Raw genomic sequence first — 18,412 nt, 5'->3', positions numbered from 1 at the left:
AATTTGTCTTTTTTTTTTTTTTTAAGTGGACAACAGAATTACATAAAATAATTCAGTGTCCACTTCACTAATCCTATATAAAGAATACAATCATTCATCCTTGCTATTCCTGTTCACTACTCCCCTGCTTATACACACAGATTTTCCATTACACCTTTTTGCCACAGCATCACCACATAAACTCACACTGAGCTGTTTGTCTTTTATGCCTTAAATGCTTCTCAGAGTTGCTGCCCTCCAGCTTCTTGGCCCAAAAGCTTCCCTTACCATAACTCACTGTAGCATCACATTGGACTTACCTGAACAGAGAAGAAACAACAGCTAATTCATCAACTCCAACTTTTCCATATTTTATTATATTTATTATTGCTATAAAGTCACAGCTTCTGGAAGCATGTGATTATTCAAGAATCTTCACTTTCCTTTAAAAACAGAAAAGTGTCTAGCCTTTATGTTTGAAGATGGGCCTTGTTGTACCAGAAATGCTAGGAAAATATTTTTTTAAATAGTATTTAAGTATTTTTTTAAATAGAAAGTTGTAATTTAAGAAGGCTTATGCTTTTTAAAATAATATATTGAGTACCAGAGAAGAGAATAAAGAGACAGCGAGAATTATGCAAAGAAAGGCATATTATATCTGATTTTATGCAATGAGTGATAATTTGTTTTCTGCGAGAAATAAAACTCATGCAAATAAAAGTTCTAGACCTCCAGAGCTTCAAGGCTTCCAGCTTTCTCATGTACTCTCTGATCTTTTAGAACAGCTTCTAAGGAACTGATGAACCACCGGAGAGAGAAGGGAAGGTTTGAAGAGAGTAACAAAGGACAATGAGGAAAATTAAAAGCAAATAAATAAATAAACAAAGGGAAAGCATCAACACTTACAAAGACTGGGAAACTGGAGAGCAAAGGTTCAAAAATAACTTGTACTCTGGGTTATTCAAGACCAATAACAGAATACCGCAAAGTATAAATACATATGTTTACCTTCATGACTTTATTTCTATCATAAGAGATCTCACCGAGCTACAACTGCTGAAGTAACAACTGAACTAAAAATACATGTATGTATCTAAGATAGTGAAAGAACACATTTTGAACAAGTAAAGTTACATGAGTCAACCTGTAAATTTGTGTTACAAATATCTGCATCTGCAGTGCAATATTGATTTTACTCCTGAGGTATTTCAGGGTACTATCACATACAGAGATCTATAACGCAATAAAGTTATAAAGGGAAAGTTTTTATTTGACCCAGTGACAGGATGATGATTCAGACATGTTTTAAGAGATCAAAAGAGATAAAACCAAACTAAAATGACAAAAATTGATCTTAAAAAAGCCTTTGCTTTTACTTCTATTAGAATATAAAGCCACTTCCACTCAACTTCCCTCTGCACTAAGTTACGTGTAGAACTTCATGCTTTATTTAAATATTCAGAATATCGACTAAGATTTAGAGATAGGCTGCTTCATTCGTATCATTTATTAACAAGGTTTCTGGGCTTCACTGAAGACCACTAGGAAACCTGCCTTGATTTCTCTGGGTCAGGTATTTCAGGTTATACCTCAAGATGAAATGCATCCACTGAAGAAAAGGACACAACTTGCAGAGGGAAGGCAAACATAAATTAAAAAGTGTTTGCCTACTTTTAAAAATATTTAGGTAAGGATTCTGAATATTTTAATGCTCTAGTTCCAGGCCTTGTGTGGGAAAGAGACACATACAAGTAAGATTTGCATAAAAATCACTATACAAATGGGAACACAGCCTATCCATTTCCTCTACCTCACAAAATTTAACACAAAACATATACAAATGGATGACCAGCCATTTCAAAGTAAATTTTCCTTTACCTTTGCACTACACCTGATGCTAACAATGATGAACAGTATCTATGCAGAACGTGAAGGCAACTTGTACAGGAAATAAAGAATTTGATCACAAGTAACTAAAATGAGAGGGACCCAATTCTTTCAGAAAACAAATGCTAACAGACACGATAAGCATCCAAAGACATACAAATGTAAGCAAGAGGCAGGCAATACCTTGTTCTGAAGAAAAAATAAGTTTTAGAACTGCAGTGCTAGTGTGCTGTCTCACTGCTTCTGGTAGCAGTGCTAGTGTGCTGTCTCACTGCTTCTGGTAAGCCAGAACCGTAACATTTAATAGATAATAGGAAGAGCTGAGAGTTTATTTGCATTTGATAGAAATTGTTTTCTGTCAGTTGCCCATGATTTTAAATTCACATAAATTTTCCAATTACCAAATAAAAGTATAATACAATTAAAACATAAGGCTATTGCCATCGGCAAGACACTGAATATAAAAAGGCTTTACTATCAATCAGCCCTGGATACCAGCAGAACTGCATGGAAAGTCATGGATTTATACCAGAGGCATCCCCTCTGCTTACCAGTAAGGCAGGAAAAAGGGAGGGAAAAAAGAGACTTTTAAAATTATTAAGCCTGAAAATAAATTCCCTGAGAGAAAGAGGAATGAACGAATTATGAAATAGTCAAGTAGCAACTAACAGCAGAAGAGTACAAGGAAAGGAAGACTTTGTTTTTCAGGACACCAAGCAGTACAAAAGAGAATCTGTGGAGGAGGAAGAGAGAGGAAGGCAAAGATAGTTCTTTAACACCACTCACAGAGGTATGTATGCTCCCAGGCACACCAAACTTCCCTGCATGCAGAGAGAGTACATGGTTCTGTGCTGATGGAATCACAGCAGACAGAAGTATGGTGAGATCAAGTGCAGAAACCGCCCAGGCACCAGAAATGCAAAAAAACCTGTCCAGTCCTAAAAAGAACTGAACTGGTGTGTAAACCCAAAGCACCTCATGCTTTTAGAAGCTGTGTCTTAAAAAGGCCAGTCAAAAACTAGCATGATGTGAGATACTACTGATTAAGCAATTACGGAATGTATGTGAAAGTACGTTGCACATGATGGGGCCAAAATGTTTTAATATTTTTAAGTTCAAAGAACTGCCACTAGGAAATGAAAGCTACTGAAGAAGATGATGTACAGAGAAGTGTATCATTGCTAGCTGCACAGTAGTTACAATATTGAAGTATCAACTTAAATACATAAAGGGTTATGCCAATACTTATGCACAGTGTCTAAGTAAAGCCACAGTGCAGTAAACACTTCAGTCTGATGCAGATGTTCGTATCATCCGTAAGAGTCTTCCCTGACACTCCATTCAGCTTAGTACCATGCTGCATGCGTATGCATGGGTGAACCATCTGCAACACGTGAACAGATTTGTGGAGAGGCCTGCTGAATCAGTGATCCAGTATCAAGGCAAGAGGACACTGCTTTACCGGAAAGATCATCTTTTAAAAGGGAGCTTCTAAATGCAGGTCATTTGCAAAACCCATTTTTGTTCTTCCTGCAGTGGAGGGTATTAGTTCTGGCTTTTTGTTCAAACTCCAAATTTAACAGTTGTTTTTAGAAAATTAAGTGTCCTCTATTTCTGAATTGCCTAATGTATTCTCCTTCTTTTTTTCCCTAAGACTGCATAGCTGCAGCTGTGCACAGCTAGGCTGTCACAACAGTCCACAACAACTGTGATGACAAAACAAGAGAGAGGAAATGATCACAGGGTAAAACATAGAAAACAACAGTTTAAAGCTGCAAGAACTCCATGGGGTGAAGACCATTGTTCAATCTAGGATAACTTACTTTCTTTACTGCTACAAGCCAAAATCCTGGGTCACAGTTTCAAGTTTACGCTTCTTCTCCATTTGTGTATATAGCTTCACATCAGATAAATATGAACTTGCCACATTTCAGTCTAGTGTTGTTACTTTTTTTAGTTTTCCAATGGTAGTTTGATCACAGATCACAAAAGTACCTTGTAAGAGGTGAGGATGAAGAGGCTGGTGAGCAGTAAGAACAGCTGTCATCTCATCATGGTCAGAAGGATGTATATATTCATAAATGCTATTACCAGTAAGCTCCACCTGTGAAGAGACATGTAACACATGAAGCACTGCAGCTGGCTTTTTCTTTTCCCTATCCTCAAAGCATCGTTCAGTGACCCGCATATACTGCATCTGTGTAACTACACACCATTTTTTAAACATAACTTTAGCATATCAAAACTGTGCTCCAAATTACACCGTCAAACTGAATTAATTCCTTCCTTAGTAGTAGTAACTTATTGGGGCTTTTGTGGGAATTTCTGGTGATGATCTGGACACAGAAGAGCTGCTAGAGAAGAGAGCTGGCAAGCGAAGTGATAAACTAGAGCAACTGTAAAAATGTTAGACTGTCACAAAATGGCCTAAAGTCTCTGTGAGCAGTGTTAATGTCTCTCAGAGAGACAGATACCCTAAAAAATGTTTTTACAAGTTCCTCAAAACAATCACCTTGTGTTAAGCCTGCAACTGAGCTGTCAGAGCCAAACTGCCAGATTTACACATTTCCTTTGTGTTTTTTCAAAGGCCATCGACCACACTCAATCCAGAGTAGTACACACGGCTCAGAACAGTAGCCACTCATTTCAAAAGACAGACTTTCATATTTTCACGGGCACTGGATCGAGCTTTCGCTGCTTCAAGTAAACATGCACAGTAAAGAAAAAGACAAGAAAATCTATCTTAAATATCTATGGTTTTTCCTTTTCTCCCTTAAACTTTGCTTGCATAGGAACATACTGCCTTTCCCGCTGTTGTACCCATAATAACTGCTGTGCAAAAAAAGGAACGGAGCGCATCATATGTCCTTTTTGCTAACTCTATTTGCCACATATAAAACTCACCAACAAAAGTCTCCAGATAGATGCAGTAATTGATTTAAGGAGGGAACCAATACTTTGAGCCTGTGTTTTAAATTAGTGTCAGGCTGTTCAATTGTTCAGTGTGGCCTGATGTGCCTTGGGCCCCCAAGATCAGAGGCAGCTGAGAGGTGAAGTAATTTAACCTATTCTTCTGGGCCAATCCCACTGATTTGCTAAGATGTGTGAGTTGCCTTTTCTTTAGAATAAATGAAGTTGTCTAGCCTACAAAGCCATCTTTTTCCGAAAATGTTTCTCATAGTTCCATTTTCTGCATTATTCATGAAAAGGCTCTTCCCAGGACTATGCAAACTAACTTTCTAGCCATCCATTCCCTACCGCTTCTTTCCAACAACCCCTCCCTGCAAAACCAAAAACATCAGCTATTCTAACCAGAGATTTACCAATTAAAGTAAAATTTCATGAAAAAGAAAAAGACAGAAGGAGAGAAAAAAGAGAGAGAGAAAGAAAGAGGAAAAGTAAAAAAGAAAGGAAAACAAAGAAAAAGGAAGGAAGGAAAATAGAAAGAGGAAAAGTAAAAAGAAAGGAAAACAAAGAAAAAGTAAAAAAGAAAGGAAAATAAAAAGAGAAAAAGGAAGGAGGGAAGGAAAATAAAGAGGAAAAAGGAAGGGAAAAAATGAAGGAAGGAAAAGAAAGGAAGGAAGGAAAAGAAAGGAAAATAAAGATTTAATCCATGTTGATTCATTTATACAGTTTTGTCTACGAGTTCTCCTTAAAAAGCACTGACTGTTCCTTTTCAGGATTATAACAGGTGGGAACCTGTTACAGTAACACTCTATATTCAAGCTTCAGTGGGGAGGGAGGGGAGGGGAGTACACAATCTTGGTGTGAGTCATACTTCTTCTCAGTGTTTCTGTTTGTTTGCAGTTATATGAAAAAAGAAGCGTCCGCAGCTATCTCTGTAAGTATCATAATCACCTATAGCCACAGAAAACTATGATTTTTCTCAGAAACTGTCAATATTCTTATGGTGATGGGTATTTCCCTGGCCCATATGCTTAGTAAACCAAAACAAGAAAAAAATTGTCATTTGGGGAAATACTCAGCGGGCGTCAGTGTTTGAATTGAAAGGAGTATCGCCTATGTCCCTGTTCTTACTGTTCTGTCTTTGGCTAAGAGTCACACTGCCGATGAGCACATTTTGCCTCTGAAATCAAACCAACTGCGTCAAAGGATACAGCTTCCAAAATATCATTCATGGGTAGCTATGTTCAAACCATCTCTGCCGTCAATATAAAACTCTCCTATAAAAACAACACCAACCAGCCTGACTAGCAATATCAACCGTAGTAATCCAAAAGATCTTATCGCATCTCTGCTATTACTGTTCGTAATCATAACCACATTAATGTGCATCTACTCTTACAAACTGTTACTCATGGTAGCTCTTGCTTTTCCAAAAGTAACTACTTATTCCAAATGGACTACTCGCAGATGTACATGACTGTTCACATGATTCACAGGACCGGGCTCAAGGTCACAGTTGTACCTAAAATGTAATTTGCATCACAGGGATTATATCTACAACTCAAAACTAACATGCTTTGTCCAACTAATGACTAGTTTTTCCTCAAAATATACATAGGAACACATTCTACTCTGATGCATGCATTTTCAACCCCAGTGAAATCAGCGGGGGGTGAACATACAACACTGAAACCAAAACTGATTGTAAAAATGCAAGTGGAAACATAAAACCGTCTGCAAAAAGACGGGGGCTAAGTAAGAGTCAAATAACCAAAATATGTATACATAATTTCAAAAATGACCACAGTCTCCTGCTAGGCATAGTGTATGTTTGCTATTTTAAAGCCTACAGTGAAATACTGAATACTTACAAAAATAAATTATATGGTTCAATTCATAAACTTTCTAAAATCTCATGCCTCAGGCTTATTAAAACAGCTTCCTCGATGCAGCTTTTTTAATATCTGTAAATACCTGCTTACTACCAAATACCGCTGTTTCCTACTAAGAGCTTTTTTATGTGTAACTCAGCTGCACATTTTCTTCTTGCCAAGAAATGATTCATAATAAACACAGAGGACTAAGTAGATGGATTCTAGTGCAAATAATTACATATTTTGCCTTTCATACACTTATTTGATGAAAGTACAATAAATTCTTGAAAAGTTCAGATGTTTGTGGTTAAATATTTCATGATTTATCAAAAGTCAAAGATAAGCTTGGCTCCCCTGTGGGCCCAGAAAATGGCTGGAATAAGGTCTAGACTTTTGAAATTAAAAAAATATGTATCTTTCACCATTGTTTCCTAAGAGAATTTTGCTCTTCATTCTGTCACTGGGCTTTGAGAGGAATTTGAACTTATCTGTTATCTACGGAAAAATGAAGCAAGGAATAGACTCCATCTGAGCTGGTAAAGGTCAGTCCAACGTTGGTCTGAGGCTGATTGAAATTAGATGGAGAATGGGGTCCTAACCTTCAGTATTTATTAATACAGTACAGGGGAAAGGCTGATCAAAATCCAAACCCACAAACTAAGTGACAAACCCACAAATGAAGATGTAGTCCCTTCAGAAATATTGTTTCTGATACTTTTGCCTGCACGGTCAGAAGGAGTGAACTAGTGGTGAAAAATTGGACTTAAGAACATACCCTTAATGTTTTTCTGTTTACATTTTTTAACTAGCTTAACCATGTTGGCTACTGAAGGGTTATTCAGAAGCTCTGCGTTCTTTCTGCTGAAGTTAAATTCAAGATCAACTAGAAGATAAAGGCTACTGTAGTAGGTCTCCAAGAATATCTTGTAAATATTTTAAATGGACTTTTTACTTGGTTTAAATATATCTTTTTGAACAAATTGCACTTTAACTGGAAATTGATGTGTAGACTACTTAATTGTCAAAATTATTAATAAAAAGGCCTTTCTATGTACACTCTAACAGATTTTCTACAATCATCACCACTCTGGTCTCAGCTTGTATTGGCTGGAGGTCTGTAAGAGCTCTTGTTGAAAATATAGTGTGGGATTATGACTTGGTGAGGGAGACTTGCAGAATTTGCTTCTAGAGACCAATCTCATTCTTGTTGATGTCAGTGGCAAAACTCCCAGTGATTTCCAGAGAAGTAAGAAAAAGAACTCATTTAGAGCCCTGGGAAGCTTGCAAGAATATCCCAACATCAATATCCCAGTATGTAGGAATATCCTAGCACTAATCCTAGTATTATTTTTTAAAAAATTGTCCCTTGGAAAATAAAACATTGAGAAATGGTAGGAGCAGATTAGACGATAAAAATAATACGATGAAACAGGGGGAAAAAAATCACCACCTCGTTTAGCTGTTTTACTGTATTCATAAATAAAAATCTGTGTGCTGTGAAACTGCAGAAGCACTTAGTGCTTTAAGCGTCTGAAACATGCCCTTAAATTTCGCATCTCTCTGTTCTCTCTGATCTGCAGCTTTCTGGGGAGTTAAAGGGCACAGTCCATTCCTTTACAAATCTTTCCTACGGTGAAATATTTGTGATTTGCTTATTAAACTTACTTCAGCAAACAACATGACCAAATCCTCTGGTTTTCCTCGGCAAAACTCTTACAGGAAAAGCTTATAAAGATTTACCTGAGCAATGCACATGGCATTCAGTCTCCGCAAAAGGCCATAACAGCATATGAGTTAAGCATGACTAAAGCCTGTATGATGCTTTCACTCCTCTCTCTTTGAGTGTGGCATAGTCTATTTATTCTCCTACTGATCGCTTTAATTTCATTGGATGACTGGATAACACTGAGATCTACAGGATGTGAAGACTTGTTATTCCTCCAAAAGGAAAAAAAAAAAAAAATCTGGACAAAATCTAGAAGACCAGTTACCACTTACCAAATCACAAGCAATACAGGAGAAGCAAACTACTTCAACCAGGACAGGTGGGAACACTCACTGCTTTGGAATAACCATAATGCTTAACTGAATCTATGTAAGCAGTTATGATCACGGTAGGTCTTTTCAAAAAGTTAGGGGAAGTTTTAATGAGGCTGTTGATTCAGAGGAGAAAATATGGCCATAGTCTAGCGGAGTCTATTCTAGAACAAGGAAATATTTAAAGCTATTTAAACATGCATTAAATGTTATGAAACAACTAATACTATATTGTAGTAGACGCGACTGAAGAAATTGCTTAAATTAAGAATGTTCCCTGGACGCATTTTTTAAAGTTGGCACAAAAAAGGTATCCACACAGAACACTGATTCTCAAAATTACTTTTTCAAAAAGGGATTAAAAAACAGGGCACATAAATTGCCTTTGGATTTAGAAGTGGTGTTTATAAGACGATACACCTGTTTTTTCTAGCTGTTTAGAGTTCTATTTTTCTTGTAACTACTAATTCTAACACTACGATTATAAAAACACATCCAGCAAGCTTTACAACTTTTTGTTCAACAAAATTAGTTACTACTTAAATGCGCTGACAATCTCCACAACTCAGCCCCTTCTCTGTTTATGGCAATAGTCACAATGCATATTCCACAGGCTTTTCAGTCTTGCCTGAAACAGAACATCTTGCCCTCTCTCACGTTCATCTTCTCATTCTTCTTCTCTCTGCTATTCATTCTTTATTTAAGTTTATTTAACTCTGGTAAGTACCTGAGTTGCAACTCGTTTTGAAGAAACAGTTCTGTTTCTTGCAAGTCTTGTCCAAGGCCCAGTGAAATTAGGTAGGAGTTTTCCTATTGGACTTCGGCAAGCTTTAGGTCAGGTGTTACCAATGAAATTTGTGTAATACGTTTCCACACAAAAGTATGGAAACTTGTACCCTGCAATAAATTCACGTCTATTTGCCCTTGTGCCTATACCAAGAAAGTAAAAAATTAGAAATGTCCTTCTAAGAAAAAAAAAAAAAAACAATAAAACCCCCTTATACTTCTTGTGCAGAACAGTAGTAAACTGAGTTTTATGAGTTCTATCACAACCATATAAAACGCTTTACTGAAAAGACCACTGAGCTGGAAAAACTCAGGAAAAATTACCCTGAATTCCATGTGAACACTCATAAATCTGCCCCCCTTTTCTTTTTTTCCAAAAGCACATTTACCATAAAACTCATGTTCCACATCAGATTTCCTCTCTCTTTCACAGCAAGTCTCAATATCTTGCACCATCTAAAACATATAGACTTGAATTCTAAACTTTATTTCAGACATATAGCATTACCACACAGGCAATAGGTTTGGGTTTCAAGCTCAGAATATATCTGCAATTTGCAATATTGTATTATTTATTACCCTTCTTAAAGGTAACGAGGAGTAAAATACAATGAACAAGAAAAGATGTAACGATGGTCGTGATGTGGCTGAAGTAAAAGAAACTTTAACACTGAGGTAAGGCCGTTTAGCAGAGAACAAAGTCAAAGCTTCAAATATCCCTAAAAGCCAATGACTTTGTACGTATGGCAAGATACTAGCATAACTTCCAAATCTACTATCAGAATTCAAAAGATGGACAAAACATATCACTCATACCTGGGATAAGCCAAGATGTACAGATGCTGTTTCTGAGATGTACATTATTTTGCCATCTGATGCTACCACAAAAACAAAGCCATCCAAAGTCTGTAAAAGAGACATACGTAAGGCAAAAGAAAATACTGTTTAAACCTTTTTATACACGCTACACTGAAATCGTTTTAAGTCTTTTGGAAGAAGGCTGTTATTCTACTTCAGGAGTAGTAAATAGAGCATTTAAAAAAAGAAATCTTTATCTGATACTGCTCCTGCAAACACTATGACACACATACACACATTGTGAAATCCAATTCATTTCCCTTGCAGATGCTAGCTTTACTGCTTCACTTTAAGTTAACATTCTCCTGTTGATTCTGGTTATTTTAGTACTTAGCACAAATCCTGAGCTATGTGGTACTTTTAGTGGAAAATCTAGTACTGCGCAAGCCGTTTTTTATGGTGTAATTGGCAGATACAGTTTACTGCTATTTGCAATAAGCTCAATGAGACTGTAAGCAATGTTTTAAATTTGACTCTATTTTTCTTGATGCATTTTGTGAACAGAGGACTGCTGCTATGTAACTACGTGAACTAACAGAGGATAAAAGAAAGTAAAATAAACAAATCAGCATGAGAAAATTTATCACACTTGAAGAGAGATATTTATACTCATAAAGCTACATCCCTGTAATTTGTGATTCTAAACTAACGGTAATATGTAATGCAAACTCAAGCGCCAATCCTGGAAATTCTTATTCACGCTAATATTGACCTGAAGGTAAATATTAGTTGTGTGAGTAAAGACAGAAATTTTAATTTAATCATAAATCTTCCATAAAAGAAAAACAAATACGCTGGAAATGGTTGTTAGCCAAAACTGGCCACGATTTGTACATACAAATTGCCAATCTGGGCTACCTTTATTCTCCAGTGCCCAAGTTTAGGCATTCTTTTAAATAGCATCGGATTTTCTCAGCCAAAACATTTAAGTATCGAATATCTCTAATCAATTTGGGAACCCTCAATCAATAAATATATATGACAATCACTAGAAAACATATTTGGAATGGAAAGTAATTTTTAAAGTACACAGATAAAACAAATGCCTACTTTAATTCATATTTTAAGTTCCTGAACCAGGAGAGACGCAATAAAATCCCGTATGCTTCATGCTCTTACAGTGCTGCCCCAGTAAAAAAAAAAAAAAAATTCCAAATTATTCTCTGGCCTGCTAACGATTCTGCTGCATGTAATTGAAACCAGATTACTTTTTGCCTTTTCTTTTCTTTTTAACATAAATTAACTTGTGTAGCAGTATTAAAATGGGAAATAAATTATTGCATCCTTAAGCGTATTTCTGCTTCTAAACATTGTCATCTTGCAATTGCTCTTCCCAGTATCATAATTAAATTGGGTTAATTCTTCCATTACTGTCCAGCTTAGAGGTCTGTTACTGATCTCTGCAAAAACACATACTGCAGCTGAAACCTTGCATGTAAAGTTTCAGCCTAAGAACCTTTTAAAAAAGTTTGCAATAAATATATTTTTATTAAAACGTTAAGCATTCCTAGTTCCAGAAATAGCTGAACTGTAAGATGAGAATTACAGGTGATTAGCATACAATATTACTCAAGGTGGTAATTTCAGTTACTAACAGCTAACAGGAAGGAGCAAGTGTAACAATGATTTTTATGATATAAGCACACATGTATTTTCAAGGTGGACCAATGATTCTGAAACAGCTAATCTGACACCAGCTCCTTAAAATAAAATTCGAGGTGTGTACTTCATAGGTCGAAATCCCTCCACAAGAGATAATTTTCAACTTGATCAATATCCATTTGTTTTCTTCAATCAATAGGGCACACTACCAAAACTGTGATCTTTTTATTTAAAGAGGATGGATGATGCTTTGCAGGGGTGCTATATCAAACAAGCCTGTCGCTTCAAATCTCAAGTGGTTTCACACAGCTTCCCTAGCCCCGCCGTTGGTGTCGTTCTTCCCTTGCACCTATTGACCTCCTTTGCAGCAGGCAGCTTGCTAGAGCCTGGGGAGACTGGCAGCTACCTGAGGGGCTACACAGCGCTCTCCTGCCGACACCAGCGCGCTAGGAAGCGGAAAAACCGCACGTCTGAATTTAGTATTCACTAAATACAACCTCTGCAGCACCCCAAGCTCCATTCAGCAGTAAGCTGTCACTCACGCCTCTGCGACTCATCGTTTATTTTCAAAACAAACGCAAAGGCCCGGCCAAGGGCGGCCGCCGGGGCCAACGGTCAGGGCGTTGAGGCGGGGGGCGTCGCGCGGCTTAACGGTCAGGGCGCGAGGCGGGGGGGAGGGGGGGCGCCGCGCCGCTAACGGTCAGGGCATGAGGCGGCGGGCCTCACGCCACCGCCTGGCGGAGACAAACGTCGGGGGATGCGCGGGGGGGGGAGGGAGGGGGGGAGGGAAAGCAGTCACAACCCCCGAGCAGGGTGTCTGTCGAGGTTTTTATCCCCACTCGAGTGAAGAGTTAAAACAGCCTCAGTTCTATGACCAGAAATTAACCTTCTACAATAAAAACGACCGTTAAATGATTACGGTTTACTAGGTCTTTAAAATCGGGGGAGAAAAACCCTTGCTGTATTAAGTTCGCATATAAAGAACAGAGCTAAATGTTGATTTCCCCCCCCCCCTTTGGCTGGCATACGCGCCCCAACTACGGCTTCCTAAATTCTCCTGCGAGCTACACAGGGGGAATTCAGAAGAATTCCAGAGCAGATCAACGGGATTTCCAACAACTGTATTTTCAGGTGCTAACGTAAATAGGAGATCTAATCCAGATGTGCACCTCCTGCCTCGGGAGCCGTGTGCTCTTTTAAAGGTTTCCCCTACTGAATTATTGATGGCGAACTACGATCTGCCGATGTCCTGAAACACGCCGGCTGTACCCCTCGATCGTAAATACACTCCCTCCCCGTCGCAAGCCACCCAGGGCTGTTTGCGGGACCAAATGGCCATCCCGAGCAACGCTGGGGCGCTTAATTATCACTTTCATAGCCGGGCGATACCTCTGCCTTGCGCAGAGAGCGGATTAGTGCCCCAGCAGGCTGTTGTTGCTGCTCATATCAAAGACGGGAAGAAAAAAAAAAAGAAAAGAAAAACAAAATGAAGCGAATGGTGTCTCGGGGGATGGAGTCTCCGAGAGCCTTAAAAGAAAGAGGCTCCTGTAAGCAATCCGGGCGAGAGGGAGGAGGAGGAGGAGGAGGAGGAGGAGGAGAGGTGGGAAGGTTAATCACAGCGAAACAAAAGCTGGCCGACGCGCAGCGCGTTACGAGGGGAGGAAGGCGTCCGCTACCTGAAGCAAGTGGGATCCCAGCTCCTTGGCCACGTTATCCAAGGGCCCTATCCTGCTCGGCTGTCCCCAGGCGTCGCCCAGACCTGCAAGGGAACCAAGGAGCTGGTTAAACCGGGAAGCGGAGCACGGAAGGAGCCCGGCCCGCCCGCCGGGCTGCCGCACGCCGCGGCCTCGGACGCGGTGCCTGCCTGCCCGCCCCACCACCCGCCTTCGCCGGCCGGGCGGCGTGGGAAGCGGGAAGGGCCGGCTCCCCTTTTTGCAAGCACACGCACTTTTGAGGGCAGTCGCCCCCTTTGCTGGAAACCCCGCCGACACCGGTATTGCCCCAAACACCGGGCCCCTCAGCGCACCTGGCGGGAGGCGCCCGCCCCAGCCGCTCCCCCTCGCCCACCGCAGGCCGCTATCTCGGCACCATCTGGCCGGGCGAGGAGCCGGCAGCATTTGCTTTGGAAAGAGGGGCCGCACGCTGAGGGCTAGCGGGTATCCAACCCGGGCGTTGGGCGCACGGGGCCGAGCAACTCGCCACCGGGCTCGGGGCGCGGAGGGCCAGGCGGCGCTGAGGGGCGCTCCCGGCCCCGGCCCCGGCCCCGGCCCCGGCCCCGGCCCCGGCCCCGGCCCCGGCGCGGCCGCTCCGTCCTGGCGCGGCACGGAAGGTTTTTGATCGGGCTGGGTTGGGTTGGGGAGGAGGGGGAAGATCGGGAAAGGGAACCTGGGCACGGAATTTTTTAGTTCCTCCCCGCAAGGAAGGCGTCCATCAGCTCCCTCCGTGGGGCTGAGACCGCTACCCGTGCCAGTCGAGGGGTGGCTCGGGTAGGCACCTGATGGCCGGCTCTGCGGCACGCCGTTGCCCGCAGGAGCGCACGGAGGGTGGCGGAAAGGTGCATCTATTGAACGCCTCCTTTTTAGGCAAGAAAGAAAAGAAACGAACTGTTAAACCCTTCGGGCTGCAGCACAGCCTCCGAGAAGCCACTGGAGCTCTTGCAATATTTCTGCCCGTGCGTCTCTGCAGCCAAGAGGCGCTGCGGAAAGGCCAGCGGTGGGGGAAAGGCGGGGATGCGCCTCTGTGCGCGCCGCGGGGCTCCCCCGCAGCGTTTCATGTACGCGCACAGGCGTGCAGTGGGTGCGCAGCCCTTCCTTGAGCCCGGGCCGCTTTCACTGCCGCTGTGCTGCGGAGAGGGCACATTAATGTGCAGCCGTGAAAGCAAGCGCCGTGTTTTTCTCCTGCGCCCTGGCACCGCCCAGGCGCTTGTTAAGCGACAAACTTGTAGTGGCAAAGGCCGCTGCAGGGCCAGCTCAGCTCGACTCCCTTACGGAAAGGAAAAGAGCTTGGCACGCAAACGGAAAGCGCTATCTTAAGCTCCCGCTGAGAACTATACACCGCTCCGGAGCTTACTTGTAAAATGCTCGGTATGAAACCCGCCCGGATCGGCGTATTTTTGGCTGAGCGCCTGCAGGTAGCCCTGGTCTGGAAACGACGGGAGCCTTTTGCCCTGCTCTTGCATCAGGCATCCCTTGGGGATGGCCAGGGTCTCCGGCTTTAGGCGCGGAGCCCGGAGCGCGGCTCCTCGCTAAGCCTCCGCCCGCCTTGGCCCCGCTCCGGGGACCCTCGGGGCCAGCACGAAGGCGTCGCCGAGTCCCCCCGCCGAGCAAGGCGGAAAACAGGCACCTCGGGGAGCCTGGCCGGCCCCGACACCATGTCGCTGGCGTGCTCAAGGGCAGCACCAGCACCCAAAACCAGCCCCGAGGCGTGGCGCCACGGTTGTCTCCCGACCCCGTGTCGGGCTCTCCGCAAGTGGCGCAGCAGCCGTGCGCCCTGCCACACTTTTGTTTTTTTCTTTTTTTTTCTTTTTTTTTGTGCCTAGGGAAAGGACACCCTCCCGTCGCTAGAAGAAGTATTTGGCCACGCACTGGGGAAACTGCTTTGACGAGCCGAACGAAAAGTGGCACGTTTCTGCCGCCGTTTCCTACTTCGCAGTTTGGAGAAGGCTCCTAAACTTCCAGGGATCCGTCAAAATGTTCTCTCTGCTGAAATGCGCTTCCCCGGGGGTGGAAAGCGTAAAGAATCGCAGTGACACCCTGGGGTCCCTTTCTCGAGACGGTGGCAAATGCAAACGACATAGGTAGTCCCGGTGCTGCACGGTTTGCCCTTATTTCGGTTTCCTAATTGAAAGTGTCGAAACATGGGATCGTAACCCAACAAAGGGGTTTACTCATAACAATGGACCAGCTTTAAAAAAATCTTTCGATGTGTCCTGAAACGAGCCCTCATTTTCTGAAGGACGCAGCAGATACATGCTTTAAAGCGCTCCCAAAGAAGCTCTTCAAGAACGAGTAGCGTCTCCGCTGCGCCCGTGCGCGGCAATCTGCTCTGCCCTATTCGTTACAGCTGTGCAGGTAGGGCTTCATAGCACCGCCAAACGTTTTTACGGCTCCTTTCTAACCCGCACTAAGAAATGAATACCTAAGAGTCTTTTCCGCAGCTTTGTTCCCTTCGAAATTTAAAATTGGATTTGCAGTTGCAAACTCATATCGAACGTAAACGCGTTGGGTGGATCAGGTTGACATTCGTCTAAGCTTATTTTAAAGCCGATGATTTTATCGTTTAATCCACCAGCAGATCATTTTAAAGGTGGAAACGAAACGAATAAAACCTTACATTCAGAGAAAGGACTACTGCACATTAACTTGTCTTCCTAGAGATTTGCAAATGCATAGCGTACGTCCGGTAAACATATGGATGCAATAGACTCAAAAGTGTAACTCCTGCCCAGCCAGTAAATAATGCACATTTTCACTCACTGGGCTGGAGCGGGGCCAAAAAGAGCTGCTCATACGAAGTGAGCGTTTTTAAATTGATTAAACTCGATGGAAGTTCACTAGGATGGCTCCAGCCGGGAAGGTGTCTCTAATGGAGAAGGCTAGCAGGTCTCCGACACGGCTGTGAAACCCGTGAGCTGCCGGACGGGTCCGTCCGAAGGAAACGTTTCCGATGCCCCGTTACAGCACGAATTACCTGGCACATTGGGGCCGGAGAGCGATTTCCCCGCGAGCCAGCCAGCAGCTGGCGCAGCCTTCGTGCAAACGCGGGGGACACCCGTGGGGGCGGCCGGTCCCCCCGGAGCGGAGCCCCTCGGCCGTGCTAAGGGCAGGGGGCCGCTGTCGGTGGAGACACGTTCACGCCGGGAAAAGCCCAGAGAGCGGGAGCCGGGGTGCGCGGCGGAGCCCTGCCTGGGCGGAGGAGGGCTCCCCGGTCCTTGGCGCAGCCCCGTTTTTGCCGGCACGCCAACACGAAGGAAACCCCTCTGCTTGCTTACTCTCCCATTTGGGGTGTCTGCATCGGTCACTCGTCTCCCCTCCGCCGGGACCGGGGCTGTGCTGGCAGGGCAGAAGGGGCACAGCGGTATACCCAGCACGGGGAGCCGCCTCGTGTCTGCAGCGCCGAGGAGGAAATATCTGGCCCTAATCGCCATCGGGCCCGCGGGTCCCCCGGGCGCTGGTCCTCTCCCTTCGCCGCGGCGGCAGGTTCGGCTCGGACAACTGCGTCCCAACGAGACAGACGGGTTTTTGCGGGGAAATACCGAAATACTTGCTACTTTTACCATGGAAAGCCGTAGGGCTCCTCATATAAATGCGTCCCCCTTCCTCCAGCAAACCTGGGCGCAATTTCCCCCCTACCGTCTTTTGACAACTCAAACTGTTTTTCAAAGTACTTCAGCGTTCACTTTGTACCAGTTCCCAGTTTCCAGGGATGGGAGTGAGTTAAAACTGTAATAAAATCTGGAAAAAATTGGGAACAATTCCCACCTTTACTCTCCAAATATATAAATTCGTACATAAACACTTTTGCAAGCCCGGTTGCTTTTCTGTTTGGGATTCTACTAAAAGAATTACTTAGCAATGTATTATGTAAGTATCAGATTGCCCTGTAACTCGGAGGATTTCCTTTGTATCTGCTGTATTGTTTCCCGGCTCCCGCGGAGCGCACGGTCCCCTCCGCGTTATTCAGTAGCCATCAGTCGCAAGGAACCTGGGTCAGCTACAAACGCTGGGATTTCCAGCGCTGTCTCCTCCTAGGGGATTTTTCCCCAGCGCGCAGCAACCTCCCTCGGCCAGGAGAGCAAAGAAAGAAATTTACGGGGCGAACAGCGAGCTGCCCCGCCGGGGACGGGGCGGACACGGCCCCCGCCCTCCCTCTGCCCCGGCTCTGCCTCTCTCGGCCGGGCGAGGCCCGGGGCTGGGGAGGGAGGACGGAGCGTCAACCCCGCCAGCCGGGGGGCACAGCGGCGCTCCGGGGCGGCGGCTGAGCCGACGCCTTGCCCTAAACGCGGTGCGCAGCGGGCCGCGACGGGGCGACCCTATCTCTGCCCCTCGACGGCGCGGAGCATCGCTCCGTCGGGCCCAAGGGGCCGGGCCGGAGCCGGCGGGGAGCCCGGCAGGCCGAGCAGCCCGTGCTGGGGGCGGCAGGCTCCCGCGCCAGGGCGGCTTTGGGAAGGAGCGGGGCTGCGTTATTTCAGCCTCCGCGGGGATGTGCTGAGCCGCCCGCCTCCGGCCTGTGCACCCTCCGCGTCACCGCCTGGAAAGGGCTGGGCGCTGGAAGCGACAGGCGTAAAGACCAAAACTTTAATTAAATACCCCCCTCTCCTCCGAACGAGCGAGCCCCAGAGGAAACCCAAGCAACCAAAACGCCCGCCAGGCCATCCCGACAGTCCCAAACCCGGCTCTTAGGCACGAGCCAGAAACACCGGATCACGCTAAGAGGCCGGAAAGCAGGCGCGCAACCAACGCAGGGATCCCCGGAGGAGCCGC

At 44.3% G+C, this 18,412-nt stretch overlaps 1 protein-coding gene across 1 annotated transcript in view; it reads right to left on the bottom strand.

The window, feature by feature from the left end:
• SIM2 (SIM bHLH transcription factor 2) overlaps positions 1–18,412 on the bottom strand; it is a 56,869-nt gene that overhangs the window by 34,265 nt on the left and 4,192 nt on the right. Inside the window, exons 2-4 of the mRNA XM_068913730.1 lie at positions 13,607–13,689; positions 10,287–10,376; positions 3,862–3,970 (exon numbers count right to left, since the gene is read on the bottom strand). Coding sequence (XP_068769831.1) covers positions 3,862–3,970; positions 10,287–10,376; positions 13,607–13,689 — 282 coding nt within the window. The remainder of the gene's footprint in view (positions 1–3,861; positions 3,971–10,286; positions 10,377–13,606; positions 13,690–18,412) is intronic.

The sequence above is a fragment of the Struthio camelus genome, chromosome 1 (assembly GCF_040807025.1).
Source record: "Struthio camelus isolate bStrCam1 chromosome 1, bStrCam1.hap1, whole genome shotgun sequence".
NCBI lineage: Eukaryota > Metazoa > Chordata > Aves > Struthioniformes > Struthionidae > Struthio > Struthio camelus.
The sequence above is the reverse complement of the archived record's forward strand: the minus strand, read 5'-3'. Positions and strand labels throughout refer to the sequence as shown.